The 15,768-nt window shown below is 46.7% G+C and overlaps 1 protein-coding gene across 1 annotated transcript; it reads right to left on the bottom strand.

Moving 5' to 3' along the window:
* Window positions 1-12,763: 12,763 nt before the first annotated feature.
* Window positions 12,764-14,312, bottom strand: LOC125525971 (thiamine thiazole synthase 2, chloroplastic). Its single transcript, XM_048690974.1, has 2 exons — window positions 13,349-14,312; window positions 12,764-13,222 (listed from the first exon to the last, which is right to left on the bottom strand). The coding sequence occupies exons 1-2, from the start codon at window positions 14,231-14,233 to the stop codon at window positions 13,052-13,054; spliced, it is 1,056 nt and encodes a 351-aa protein (XP_048546931.1). The 5' UTR covers window positions 14,234-14,312; the 3' UTR covers window positions 12,764-13,051.
* Window positions 14,313-15,768: the final 1,456 nt, after the last annotated feature.

The following is a 15,768-nucleotide window of genomic DNA, read 5'->3' as shown; positions in this document are numbered from 1 at the left end:
GAAGGCTCTGATACCAACTTGTAACGCCCTCGATGCGGCTATATCTCCCACGTGTCGAAGCACGACTTAGAGGCATAACCGCATTGAAAGCAATGTCGCAAGTGAGGTAATCTTCACACAGCCCATGTAATACATAAGGGAAAGAGATACATAGTTGGCTTACACTCGCCACTTCACACAATTACATGAATAAAGCATTACATCATCCAGATACAATCAGGGTCCGACTACGGAACCAAAATAAAAGAAGACTACCCCAAAAGCTACATAGATCCCCGATCGTCCCGACTGGGCTACACTACTGATCAACTAGAACGAGACAACACAAAGGACAAGATCTTCATCGAGCTCCTCCTTGAGCTTGGTTGTGTCACCTGCTCGGTAACATCGGCACCTGCAAACTGGTTTTGGGAGTATCTGTGAGCCACAGGGACTCAGCAATCTCACACCCTGGCGATCAAGACTATTTAAGCTCATGGGAAAAGGTAAAGGTATGATGTGGAGCTGCAGCAAGCGACTAGCATATATGGTGGCTAATCTATTCACAAAAGAGAGCGAGAAGAGAAGGCAAAAGCACGGTTGAACAACTATGATCAAGAAGTGATCCTAGAACAACCTACGTCAAGCATTACCCCAACACCGTGTTCACTTCCCGGACTCCGCCGAGAAGAGACCATCACGGTAACACACGCGGTTGATGTATTTTAATTAAGGTCAACTTCAGGTTTTCTACAACCGGACATTAACAAATTCCCATCTGCCCATAACCGCGGGCACGGCTTTCGAAAGTTCATAACCCTGCAGGGGTGTTCCAACTTAGCCCATCACAAGCTCTCACGGTCAACGAAGGATATTCCTTCTAGTGGGAAGACCCAATCAGACTCGGAATCCCGGTTACAAGACATCCTCGACAATGGTAAAACAAGTCCAGCAAGACCGCACGATGCGCCGACATCCTGAAAGGAGCTGCACATATCTCGTTCTCAGGGCAACACCGGATGAGACATCCTACGAGTAAAACCAGCCCTCAAGTATCCCCGAGGTGGCCCCGCAGTCTACTCAGTTCGGACCAACACTTAGACAAGCACTGGCCCGGGGGGGTTAAAAATAAAGATGACCCTTGGGATGGCCTAACCCAAGGGAAAAAGAGGCTAGGTGGCGAATGGTAAAACCAAGGTTGGGCCTTGCTGGAGGAGTTTTATTCAAGGTGAACTGTCAAGGGGTTCCCATTATAACCCAACCGCGTAAGGAACGCAAAATCCGGGAACATAACACCGATATGACGGAAACTAGGGAGGCAAGAGTGGAACAAAACACCAGGCATAAGGCCGAGCCTTCCACCCTTTACCAAGTATATAGATGCATTAATTAGATAAGAGATATTGTGATATCCCAACAAGTAAACATGTTCCAACAAGGAACAACATCTCCATGTTCCAACAAGGAACAAACTTCAATCTTCACCTGCAACTAACAACACTATAAGAGGGGCTGAGCAAAGCGGTAACATAGCCAAACAACGGTTTGCTAGGACAAGGTGGGTTAGAGGCTTGGTTCAACAATATGGGAGGCATGATAAGCAAGTGGTAGGTATCGCAGCATAGGCATAGCAAAAGAGCGAGCATCTAGCAAGCAAAGATAGAAGTGATTTCGAGGGTATGGTCATCTTGCCTGAAATCCCTCAAGGAAGAAGAACGAGTCCCTGAAGAAGACAAACGGACGTAGACGAACGGGTCCTCACAAACGCGACATTATCAGAACTAACCCGTAGAAGCAACACCGGAAAAGAAGCAAACAACATAGTAAACAACCAACACATAAACATGGCATGATGCACAACCAAGTATGATGCATGTCCGGATTAAAGAGGCATGGCATGGCAAAGAGCACAAACAATCCTACAAATTAAGTGGAGTTCAATATGCAACGAGTTGCATATTGATGGAACACCACATCAATTATTTAGTTCTCTCTCGGTTAGGTACTCAACAATATTAAATGTTGGTTAACATGGCAAGAGGTGAGGCATAACAAAACTACACCATATAAACAATTTAAATGGGGCCGGGTATAACAAATAACGAATCCGGTAAATCCCCATATGCATTAGTAATATATGGCAACAACAATTTAAACATTTTAATTGTTGTTGTCATGATGCGGATGACATGAACAAGTTTATGCAATTTTTATTAAAAATTGACAAGAGCATTATGAAGCATTTTGTCATCGTGGTGGAAACAAAAAGGGGTGCCACGACAACGATAACGGTAACGGTGCCACGGCAACGTTCCGGTTCCGGTAACTCGATTGAGATACCGATAAAAAGGAGAAGTATGCGGACGTGTGCAAAAGATGGTGGGGCACTCCCGGATACCGGGTGTCCCACGAGACGATGGTAACAAGGCAAAAGAGGGGCAACGTGCATCGACAATTCGGACACGGTTAGAACATGAGCATCTCATACAACTTGCATTCATTCTAGGAAGGTCGTCTCGGCAGTTATACCTTTCAGAGCGTGCATTATCAGAACGGATCAAGTTCGAAGCAGAGAAGGGGAAGTAGACGTTCTCGGGACCTTCGTAGTGGAAGTAATCGTTCTCTCATGCTCTAGGGTCGACGGTAGAGGTTCTCGCGATCTCGGCGATGGTAGTGGTACATGTTTATCGGTAGTCGAACATGACGATCCGGAGAGGGTACTTGGCAACATGCACGTCGTCGGTAGTTGTACACAAACATTATCGGACTTGACGGGTTCGAGGTCTCCGGACGTAGTGGTACATGTTCGTTTTTCGGAGAGGTACATGGCGTTCTTCGGTCATAGGTACTTTACGTTTTGCTACCCGGGTCTTCGATGACGGTCGTTGTTCACATGGCGTTGGGGTACTTGTCGGTCCGGTCTTGACGGCGTAGTGGTACACATTCCGTAGACGAACATGGGTGTTGTGGTACTTGGCGTCGTTGTGGCCTCCAGGTACTTGCCGAAACCCACATCGGGTGTAGTCGTACAGATTTAAGACGAACTTGGCGTCGAAGTCGAACTTGCCGGTCTTGATGAATCTGAAGGGGCATCGAAGGACTTGCCAAGGCCCTGCCTCGGGAGGTCACCGGAGGTGTGTGGAGGTGGGAGAGAAGTCTCCTGCAGTCTTCCGGTCATCACGAACAGGAGGCCAAGGCAGGGCGCATCGATTGCAAGGGGAGTAGGTGCTTCTCCGGCGACGCATCGGTGTAGGGAACAAAAAGAAATGCACGGGCAGGAGGAAGGCCATGGCAGACGAGGGCTTGAGCAGCAGTAAGAGGAGAGGCGGAGGCGAAGCAGGGAGGTGGAGCTCCTGCAAAACGGTGGCAGAGCGGCTGATTGTTGGTGGTGGTAGCACCGGCAACGACAAGCTGCAGGAGGCCGGCCTTGAAGCGCCGTTACTTGAGGCGAGGAGCAGGGGACAATGCCGATGAAGGGGAGGCCGGAGGTGGCGCTGGCTTGCGGCGGCCGCAAGGTAACGGTCTTGGCGCCTAGGAGGTGGGAACGGGGCCCTGACGACGGTGTCCGGCCGGGACCGGGCAAGGGCGGCGCAGGCGGCCTCTCCAGGAGGTGCAGGTGGGCGAGACAACGCGGCGGCGGCCTCGCGCAAGGAGGATGACGGCGGATCGAGAGGTCCTCCTGATCGGGACGAGGAGGAGGGGGCACATCGTGAGGAGGACGAGTGGGTCAAGGGAGAGAAGGGTGCTGTGAGGGAGCGCTAGGGGATCGAGCGCCTCCTGGCGCTGGCTCAGTGTGTGGCGGCGCACAGGGAGAGATGGGGATCGATCGAGAGAGGAGGGATGGAGCAGCGTGGCTAGGTTAAGTGAGGGTTTAGGTGGGCTGGGCTAGTTGCACAAATGGGCCGGCCTAGATGGACAGACCCAAGAAGCTGGGCTCTTCTCTCCCTCTATTCTTTTCCTTTTTAAAACAGACCAGAGAAGGAGAAGGAAAAGAAAGAGAAGGTAGGGGCGGAATCTGGGCATGAGGACAATTTTTCCAGACTCATAAAAATATGCATGGTCCGAGAAAATTAGAAGTGGCAAGATCGGAAGATATGAATTCAAACTCATTTGAATTTAATCAAATGGTTTGAAATAGGGCTAGGGTTTTGAAGTGCCCAGAAATGTTGATAAATTAGGTGGAGCTCGGGGAAGTGACAAAAGAAATTACAGGAAAAGTTTGGGGACCAAACTTGAAGCGGAAAATGGCATGTGATAAATTGCAAGTGTGTTATAGGTGATTCCAAAAATGGAATATTTAATATAGCTCCCTAATATCAGGAGGATATGTTATAAAGAGAATCACCATGTGAATTCCCTCGATTTAAATGGATCAAAGATCCATACAGTTTATTTATTTGAGTTGCAAAAGATTTATGGGATGATGGCATGATGACATGATGCAATGCACATGACGCAAAGAACCAAACAAATCACACGACGAAACCCGGAAACCCTGGAAGGCATCTGAAGGTCCGGTCTTGGGGCGTCACAGTGGCATATCAACTGGAGCTTCCGCCAAACCTTTCTCAGGTTCACGATGTGTTCAATGTGTCACAGCTCCGCCGTTGCTTCAAGGACCCAATCCGAGCAGTGGATCATGAAGTGCTCGAATTGCAACAGGACCTCTCCTATAAAGAGCATCCGGTCTGCATTCTTGACCAAGCTGAACGCCGCACACGTCAGAAGGCAATCAAATTCCTCAAGGTCTAGTGGTCGCATCACTCAGAAGATGAAGCCACTTGGGAGAGCGAGGACCGCCTGCGTGATGAATACCCCGCACTATTTCCTTCTACCTCCTAAATCTCGGGACGAGATTTCTTGTAGTGGAGGAGTTTTGTAACGCCCAGATAATCATGCTACAGTAATCCCACGTTAACGATGCCATGTCACCTCTGTCACTGTAGTTAATCTCGGGTTAGTTCAAAACTGATTCAAATTCAAATTTAAAATAAACTTAAATAATAAAAGTTTCAAACATTAAAATAAAAATGTTCGGTTTGTACTAAATATTACATAGATAATTATGGTGTAGAAGACACAGTTTTATAAAATGCCTAAATATATTAAAATGATTTAAAACAGAAAAGTAAATAAATAAAAGAAATTAAAATAAAAATAAAAAACAACAAAGATGAAGCACCCCGCCCCCACTGGGCTCCGGCCCAGTTGGCCTGCCCAACTGGGCCAAGGCCCACCCCCACTCTATAAATCCATCTCGACCAGGGCCTTCTCCTTAGGCATGTCCTTCCAAGCCTTGAGAATTTTTCTAAGAAAGGCTCCTCCAGATAGCACAAACTCGTACCTTGGAGACCGAGAAAAATCCCAATTCAGGTCATGCCTCCTAACCACGGCACATCAATCATCCTCCTTGAAATATACGTAAAGAGACTCTTTAATATGTTTGTGATTAATTAGGATAGAATGTCCATCTATGAGATTAGCGGTGCAATTCTTACTTTTCCTACGGCTTGCCTCCATGTGAAAATGAGATATTGGCATCTCCGGCCTCAAGCCAAGTAATTATGGATCTTCTCATGAAATGAAATATGCAATATTCTGGAATTCTGTTGCTATCATCAACAATGAAAACATACCTTTGAACCATCTATGGACTAGAGGTAGGCAAAGCATGATCACAACATGCAAAAAAACACCATGATATCATGCACAAGGCAAGACTAAGATAATGAGAAGAAATGCTAGAAATTTTACTATTTTTCTTACAAGGTCATTAAGTATTGTACAAGTAAATCAAACTCCTAGCGTTCTAATTCAACCCAAGTCTCAGTGAAAGCACACGCACAAGCATAACAAAGCAAGTGGCACACAATAATATCAAGACATTCGACCTTTCTGAAGAAAAAATCAGTATACAGCTTCATATGACAAACAACAAACATCCAAATTCCGGTGGATCCATGTCTATCACTGTTTTGCGCATGGATCAATTCTAAAGAAATCTATTTCGTTATTTGTATGGCAACATGGCATGGTGTCTTGCATGGTACCAGTGACATAGCTTCCAATCATGAATTTTCCAGTAAGAAAACATCATTCCTTATTTCTCATTGCATATTGCTTATGAATAAGTTGCTTCCATGTTTTATAAAGCGTCCTTCGCAGCTCAACACTTGACTGTGCAAGTTGAATGTTTGTTGCAACACCTATTGTATTCACAATCTCCATTTCCTATCCTCTTAACATATGAGAATGTTTAGTTGAACCTCCTAAGATTGTCACCATATACATATCTCTGGCATCTGAAAGTGCAACTAATATACGATTTAGCACTCTGTCTTGCATGGTCATCAGAAACTCATTAGAAACATGAATATCATATGGTGAAGTGGGAAAATATTTGCGAATTAAAAGACGAGGAAGGCCTTGTGTAACGCCCCAGCTATACTTTCCATATTTGTATCCAACTCTTGCCGTCTCCGGCGCTAAGTTATATTTATTTCTCGGGTTCGGGTCTTTTTCTCCGTGTGTTGTTTTTCTTTTTCGTGCATCTCTTATCATGTCATCTCGTGCATTGCATTTGCATACATGTTCATCTCATGCATTCGAGCATTTTCCTCGTTGTCCGTTTTGCATTCCGGCGCTTCGTTCTCCTCCGGTGGCCATTTCTAGCTTTCTTTCGTGTGTGGGGTTCAAACATTTCCGGACTGGACCGAGACTTGCCATGCGGCCTTGGTTTACTACCGGTAGACCACCTGTCAAGTTTCGTATCATTTGGACTTCGTTTGATACTCCAACGGTTAACCGAGGGACCGAAAAGGCCTCGTGTGTGTTGCAGCCCAACACCCCCCAAAATTTGTCCCAAAACCCACCAAACTCTGCTCCATGTCCTAGAGCGTTCGATCACGATCGCGTGGGCGAAAACCGCACCTCATTTGGACTCTCCTAGCTCCACTTATGCCTATATATACACCCCCCATTCCAAATCTCAGATTTCTCCCCATCCTCCTCCCAAAAAAAAACCTCCCCGCACCAACGGACACGTCCGCCCCCAGCCGGACGCGTCCGCCACCACGCTCCTCGCCCAACCCGCGCTCGCCACGTGGCGCAGCCACCGCCGCCACCGACAGGCCGCAGGGAGCCCGAGGCCCGCGTCGCCCGCGCCCCACCTCCGCCGCCTCCGTCGCCGTGCCCCGCCGCCGGCAGCCCGCCGCCATGCGCCGCCATCGCCGCCGCCACGTGCCGCCGTCGCCGGCCGGCGCCACCGCGCCGGGCCCCGCCGCCTCCACTCCGCGCCGCCGTGGGACGCCGCCCCCGCCGCCGGCGCCGCCGCCCGCCTCCGCCCCGGCTTCTTCTTCTTCAACTCCGGCGCCAAGTCCGGCCAGCTACAGTGCTCCCGGCGATTCCTCGAACCGCGTGCAGATCGGATCCGGAAATATCTCCTCCTCGGTTGACTTTTCATCCCCGAAACCCTATTTTTTATGCTATGTTTGACTGCTCATATCTCCGCATCCGTAACTCCGTTTTGGGCATATAATATATCAAAATCTTCGCCTCGACATGTACATCATTTCATTCCATTGCATCATTTGCATTTGAGGTCATCTTGTTGCCCAAAATGCTGTTAGAAGGAGGCTTCGTGAGTTAAATTGCAGATCCGTTAGTTCATCATGCACTTTTGTCATTTTTGCCATGTTTAATTCGTGCATGATATGCCTGTGCCCCTTTGGGATGAATTGTTAAGCATTTTGTCTTCTTTCCAGAGGTGCCACCCATGCATTTTTAGGATGTGTGTGTTGTCTTGTGCAAGCTTGCGAAGAGAGGTACCTGAGATTGCTGATTTCAGGGACTTAGTGATTTTCACTAAGTCTGGGATATTTTAGTTCATGATGCTATATGTCCAGCTTGTTTCCTAGTGATCCGTGCCTCTTTTGAGGATGATCAGTAAGGGAGTTTTGATATTTATGTTATGCTCTATCCATCCATTTCCTTGTTTGCATATATGGAGTGCTCTAGGTTGACTCAATCGAGCTCAACTTTTGCTTCGTTGTTAATCTGGGAGATCGTCAACTTGTTTGCGATTTTGCCGATGCTACCGTTAGTGTTCCATGCATGCTATGCCTTTGTTCTTGCCATGTGTAGCTAGCATATTGTGCCTTCTTGCTGGTTATATGCTTTCCTTGCCATGACTTGCACCGTAGTGAGTGCATCGAGCTCGTTTACATGCCTTCGTGAGTTAAATTTCTGCATGTCTCAGTTTTCACTAAGTCTGAAAACTGATTGTGTTCGAGCTATGTTCGTGAGCTCGGTAGAGTATTTTGTGAACCCTTTTGGCCCCAGGTCACTTTGGGTGTTTTGTTAAGCTTGTTGAGTAGCTCCATGCCATGTTCTTACTTGTCATGTTCAGGTTTTGTATCATGTTGTTTTGCTGCTCCGAAGAGGGCTTCGTGATCTGAAATTTCAGGCTAGTGTTAATTTCACTAAGTCTGGAATCTGTTTTGCATATTCATTTTTGCCATGCTTGTTTGAACCTCTTAATGGATGAATTTGCCTATGGCTCAGTGCTAGTGTTTTGTTAAGCATCTTGTGTACATCACTGCCATGTATTTTTTTTTCATGTTTGGTGGCTGTAGCATGTTCATTTCGTTGCATTTAGGAGCCTACTTGCTGTATATCGCAGATCGGTTCGTTTCGTAAAACGCTCGCCATTTCCAAACCGTAGCTCCGATTCCTATGATCTTTATATCGTTTTCAGGTGATTTCTTCCCCTCTATCCAGTGGCCCACTTGGTCATCCAAGTTGAGGCCAGGTTCATGCATTTTCTGTAACGTCTTGCATTTTGCATCCCGCATCGCATCCCGCATAGCATACCGTCTTTGCATATTATTGTTGCCCTTGCACGTGGTTGATTGTATTCTTGTTGCTTGTTTGTGTTGTTGGGTAGAGCCGGGAGACGAGTTTGCTAACGAGGAGCCCGTTGAGTGTGCTTTTGAGGATCTAGTCAACTCTGACAGCTTTGCAGGCAAGATGATCATACCCTCGAAATCACTACTATCTTTGCTATGCTAGTTTGCTCGCTCTTTTGCTTTGCCACTTCTACGATGCCTACCACTTGCTTGTCAGCCTCCCAATTGCATGATTGAACCTCTAACCTACCATTGTCCTAGCAAACCGTTGATTGGCTATGTTACCGCTTTGCTCAGCCCTTCTTATAGCGTTGTTAGTTGCAGGTGAAGATTGGAGCCGTTCCTTGTTGGAACATTTATTTACTTGTTGGGATATCATTATATTGCTATGTTATCTTAATGCATCTATATACTTGGTAAAGGGTGGAAGGCTCGGCCTCTCGCCTAGTGTTTTGTTCCACTCTTGCCGCCCTAGTTTCCGTCATATCGGTGTTATGTTCCCGGATTGTTGCGTCCCTTACGCGGTTGGGCTATAATGGGAACCCCTTGATAGTTCACCTTGATTAAAACTTTTCCAGTAATGCCCAACATTGGTTTTATCATTTGCCGCCTACCCCCTTTTCCCTTGGGTTTCTGGAGCCCGAGGGTCATCTTTATTTTAGCCCCCCACGGGCCAGTGCTCCTCTGAGTGTTGGTCCGAACTAGAGCCCTGTGCAGCGCCACCTCGGGGAAACTCAAGGGCGGGTTTTAGTTGTACAGATTGCTCATCTGAGTGTTCCCTGAGAAAGAGATATGTGCAGCTCCTATCGGGATTTTTCGGCACATTCGGGAGGTGTTGCTGGACTTGTTTTAACCTGTCGAATCATCTTGTTGTACCGAGATACCGAGTCTGATCGGTGTGTCTTGGGTGGAGGTCTATTCCTTCGTTGACCGTGAGAGCTTCTTATGGGCTAAGTTGGGACTCCCCTGCAGGGATTGAACTTTCGAAAGCCGTGCCCGCGGTTATGGGCAGATGGGAATTTGTTAATGTCCGGCTGTAGATAACTTTAACTAAACTTAATTAGAATGAATCAACTGTGTGTGTTACCGTGATGGCCCCTTCTCGGCGGAGTCCGGGAAGTGGACACGGTGTTGGAGTTATGCTTGCGCAGGATGTTCCTTTAGCTTCTCGCTCGTGCTTCGCCTTCTCTTCTCGCTCTCATTTGCGTATAAGTTAGCCACCATATATGCTAGTCGCTTGCTACAGCTCCACTTATATTGCCGTACCTGTCATATAAGCTTAAATAGTCTTGATCGCGTGGGTGTGAGATTGCTGAGTCCCTGTGGCTCACAGATACTACAACTCCAGATGCAGGTTCAGGTGTTTCTGCTCCAGTTGACGATTACGAGCTCAAGTGGGAGTTCGACGAGGACTCTCAGCGATACTACGTGTCTTTTCCGGATGATCAGTAGTGGCGCCTAGTTGGGGTTATCGATTCAGGGCCTTGTCGCATGTTGGGGGTCTTTTCTATTTTGGCACCGTAGTCGGGCCATGAGTGATTTGTATGATGGATGTTATTTATGTACTTTGATGTGACGTGGCGAGTGTAAGCCAACTACGTTTCTCCCCTTTATATTATTTATGTACATGGGATGTGTAATGATTTCCCGACTTGCGACATTGCTTTCAATGCGGTTATGCCTCTAAGTCGTGCCTCGACACGTGGGAGATATAGCCGCATCGAGGGCGTTACACCTTGTTATAAATATGCCCTAGAGGCAATAATATTATTTTATTTTATTTCCATATTTGTAATTAAGAGTTTATATTTGTGCTATAACTGCTATGATCCTAGAATGTGTGATTAAGTGGAAAACTCATATGCACGTGTGGAATGATATACAGTAAAATATGATTCCTATTCTCGCCTCTAAGATTATCTCAACTGTTGTTAGTGATCACATTTTCCGGATCTGAGGATATCATTAAGTGTAACGATAGTCCTAAAACAACTTTCAGAATATGATGTTGGAAGAATGATCATATTGAATTGACCCTAACTTGTTTGTTATACTTTGAGATACAATCGTCACAAGTCAATTGTTATAAGACGGAGAGTTAACGTGTGATCTTGTTCCTTAGACCATGAGAGTATCGAGCAACTTCTCACTATACGGTGGGCTTTGGGGTTGCTCAAACGTCATCTGTAACACGGTGATCATAACGACGCCTTACAGGTTCATCGGGAAGTTTGATAAGGGACTAGATAGCTCAAGAGTGGGATTTGCTCCTCCGACAATGGAAAGATATTCTCAGGGCCTTCTTGGTGTGACGGCAGCCATCATCGTCTGGCCAGACATAGGTGACTAGGTAACGTGGATGCCGAAATATGTCAACGAGAAAGAAGAACAAAACCGGTAACGAGGAGACCGATATAGCTAGTCAGCATTTGTATGACTCAAGAAGATACTAATACATCTCACCTCGGTTTGTTTGTAAAATATCGAGAACCAAAGGGAATAACACATGATAACAAAAGGTTCACTCGAATGTCATTCATGTATTCATGGGAATCGATATGGATATCCATGGTTCCGCTATCAGTCATTGAACGAAAGAGACTTTGTTCATGTATATGTTTTATCGAACCTAGAGGGTCACAAACTGAAGGTAATCATGATCTGTTGAGTGTTAATAGGGCTGGAGTAATGAGTAAATATTTATGAAATAATTTCATTCATATTCAAAATAGTTTCAAGAGGAACCGAAAGTGTTTCGGGGTCACCAGAAGGGTTTCGGGGTTTACCGGGTAATAATGATAAATAATATATAGGTGGAAAATATTTTCGAAGATGTTAAATTAGTATTAAAAGGCTCTAATAATAATTATGAGGTTTTTATATTTAATTAGATATCAACGGGTCTTAAAATGCCAGGTGGTGGAAAGGATATTGGGTCACTTGGGCAGAATAGGAGGTGGCGCCCCCCTTTCTTCATGGAGAAGGAGAGGCCGAATTGGAGGGAGAGTCCCCCTCCTCTTCGCCAGCGCAATGGGGGACGTTTCCCCCTTATGGTGCTTCCTCTTCGCTCCTCCAACCTTACTAAAGGTTTTGGTCACTTTTAAACACACAAGTTTTGTATCCTCCTCTAGTTCTAGTTGATCCAATTAGAGCTAGATCTAGATCCTTTCTAATCCTCATAATTAGAAGCCCAGTGTGATTCTAATATTCTCCTTCTAACCACACGTTACACTTAACCACCTCTGTGAGGCACAGAGGTGGCTAAGTGTAACATGTGGGAAATAGGTTGTGCCCTTTTGTGTGGCGTGCTTGAGATATGGACCCACATTTTTTCTCTTGTGTCGCGGCACAATTCCTCTGGGTGCCTTGGGGACTAAGTGGCAGGCCTCAGATCTTAACGATTCCATATCCTTCTTAGGTGAATTACACCGGTAGGAGGAAGCCCTCCTATAAATTCCATATCCATATCGTGATCGTTCTGCAATGAGTCATCGTTGGCACTTTAATGGATCCGATTTTATAGAAACCGTTGGCACTTTTAATGATCATGATTAATGCACCGTGGAATCGAATCAATTCGATTTTATATGAACAGTTGTCACTTTTAATGGTTATGATTAATGACTGGTAATAGTATGAACCCACAACAGCATTTTTAGAGCAAAAATGCTAGACACACGGATCTTTACGGGCCTAATACATTTTTAGAGATGTATACACTAAATTTCTTGTGCATGTTTGTGTTGGTCCTCTGTATTTTGCAAGTTCTATGCTAGCTACCTATTGTATAGACCTTGATTGTTGATTTATGTGTCAGCGGAAACTGAGAAAAGAAAACTCGATCCGGCCATGGAGTAAACAGAGCCCGCACACCAACATAGAACTCAACCTTTTTATTCCCTCCTCTTGTTCCAGAAGGATTCATCATCCATGGAACTGCCGCGAGGCAGAGGCAGGGCAGAGCACATGGCGGGCAGGGGGCATGAACAAAATACGCTAACACAAGAAAACTAAAGACAAACATCGGAATTAAACACGAATCTGACAAATCACAAAGACAAGCCCTCGTCCCTAAGCATCCTCCGTTTCACCGAACCATCTTATTGATCTTGCGCCCCCAAACACCAGCGTACGTACGCCTTGGTGTCCGTGGCTCATTGCTTTGCTTAGGCGTCCACGATGTCGCCGTTGTTGGTCGCCGCCAGGATCATCTCCGGGTGCAGCGCCGGGGTCACGTTCTTGAGCGTCCCGTCGATGCCGTTCGGCCGGCCGAGGGCCTTGAGCGCCAGGTGCGCCGCCTTCTGGCCGGAGATCATCATGGCGCCGAAGGTCGGGCCCTGTAACCAACCGCCGCCACCAGACAAACGAAATTAATCCGGTCAGTCCAGCACAAGTCGAAAAGAGATTCTTCTTCTTCTTCCAAGAAGAGGACGCGTGTATAGGAAAGCAAGATTTAGGAGTACCATTCTCGGGGCGCCGTCGATCTCGGCGACCTCCATGCCGGTGACAATCATGCCGGGGACAACCTCGCGGGTGAGGCGCACGATGGCATCCTCGGCCGTGTTCATGTCGAGCGCCTTCATCCCGGGCACCGCCTGGATCATGCCGATGTCCTGGAGCCGCTTGACCCCGGTGGCGCCGAAGGGCCCGTCGTGGCCGCAGGAGCTCACCACGACCTTGGCCTCCATGACGTTGGGGTCCATGCAGGACTGTGTGTCGTGGTTCATGGAGACGAGCGCCCAGTTGGTGACGACGCCGGCGACGCGGTCCTCCTTGACGATGAGGTCCTCCACGGCGACGGCGTTGAAGAGCTTGACGTTGGGGCGCGCGAGGAGGCGGCTCATGACGGTGGAGGTGAAGAGCGCGGCGTGCTTGATGACGACGTAGTCCTCCTGCTCGTCGTACTCGATGTTGAGCTCGTCGAGGAAGAGGTGCGCCGGCTTGCGCACGACCATGGCGGAGAAGAGCTGGCCGCCGAGCCACGCGCCGCCGCCGGGGGACACGGACTGCTCGATGATGGCGATGCTGATGGAGGGGTCCTTGGAGAGCTCGTACGCGCAGGACAGCCCCGCGGATCCGGCGCCGACGATGACGACGTCGGTGTCGGCGTAGGTGATCATGTCGGTCATGTAGCGGCGGGTCATCTCGCGGGAGACGATGGACTCCTTGATGGGGCTGAACTTGAAGGCGTTGAGGTCGTAGGGTGGGGTGGAGGAGGAGATGGAGTTGCAGATGGCGCCGGCGCGCGGGGTGGCGACGCAGGACGGGGTGCGGGCCGCCGCCGGGAGGCGGACGCCGGAGAAGGAGGTCTTGAGGAGGCTGGAGGCGGTGGTGGCCATGGCTGCCATGGTGTGTGGAGCTGTGCTAGCTTCTTTTTTGCTGAGATGGGTGGAGAGTGGAGACTGATGATAAGGGGGAGTGTGAGTGGCAGGGTATAAGAAGAGGATGAGAGGCGAAATATCTGGAGATTGTGGGTACGTGCCGTCAGATCTGAGCATGTCGCAGCCTTTGGACTCATTCGGGATATTTTGAGGAGCATTTCGGATCCTCTGTCAATCACTAGTTCTCTACTATCAGAAAAAAAATAGCCGCTTCTTTTCTGTTTTCTGTTGATTTTTACTCTCAAAAGATGCCGCGTAAAATTAAAATCAACACAAAAAGCGAAAATAAATTGAAATAACCTAAACCAAATCATCCCTTTTATAAAATCATGTACTGCATTAACTCAATTAAATCAAATCAAATCTTTGCAAATCACAACTAAATCGAAACTTTCATTTTCTTCCCTTACGAATATCCAAATCAAATCAAATCTTATCAAAATCTCAACTACGTCAAAAACTTTTCTTGCAATCCACTATCCGTACTTAAAATCAAATTAAATCTTATCAAAATCTCGAATATAGTGGGTGAAATGTATATTTCATATATAATTAGTGTTGAACCACTAGAATAATGTATGCATCTATTGCAATGCACGAGCAATTAACTAGTTGTTTTGGTTGTCATCGTGGAGTCAAACCCTGTCATTTTTATTTTTCTACTGTGAAGTCAGCAATGACATCAACCTAGGACATGAGGTCAGCAGTGATGTCATTTAGTACATGACAAAATCTCTACTATTAAAGAAGAGTTGGTCGTGTTGACTCCCCTCACCCCTCATTTCCCCCCTTGCGCACTCCCCCCTCCTTGATTTTCTATTGATTTCTTGGTACTCTCAACCGATGTCGCACAAAAATAAAAATAAAATAAATAGATTAACTTGGAATAATCTAAACCGACTCTGTACTTTCCAAAAGCACGTCCTAAATTAACTCAATCAAATGAAATCAAATCTTGTCGAAATCACAAATAAATCGATAATTTCCTTTCATTCCCCTACGAATACCTAAATCAAACCGAATCTTACCAAAATCCCAACTAAATAAAAAACTTTGCTTGCATTCCCCTAGCCATAATAAAATCAAATTAAATCTTGTCAAAGTCTAGAATATGGTGGGTGTAAGCTATATGTCAGATATAATTGGTGTTGAACCACTAGAATGTGTACGTGTCCCTTGCAACGCACGGGTAATTAGCTAGTTGTTTTGGATGTCATCGTGGAGTCAAACCCTGCCAAAAGGAGTAAGTTGGCAAGACATTTTTTTACCCTAAAGTCAACAAGGACATCATCCTAGGACATGAGGTCAACAATGATGTCATTTAGTACATGATATAAGCAATGAGGTCACTAGGCTGTATCGTCTGTAAGGGCATGAACTATGGAGGCACTAATATGTTGCTAAGTGCTTCTCCAGGTTAGATGTAGGAGTAGAGATGTGAATCACTACATTTCCCCAGCCTAGTGTGTCCCCCTCTTCTGTCTTCTCTCTCTCTATCTTTT

This window comes from Triticum urartu, chromosome 7 (assembly GCF_003073215.2).
Source record: "Triticum urartu cultivar G1812 chromosome 7, Tu2.1, whole genome shotgun sequence".
NCBI classification, from domain to species: domain Eukaryota; kingdom Viridiplantae; phylum Streptophyta; class Magnoliopsida; order Poales; family Poaceae; genus Triticum; species Triticum urartu.
The sequence above is the reverse complement of the archived record's forward strand: the minus strand, read 5'-3'. Positions and strand labels throughout refer to the sequence as shown.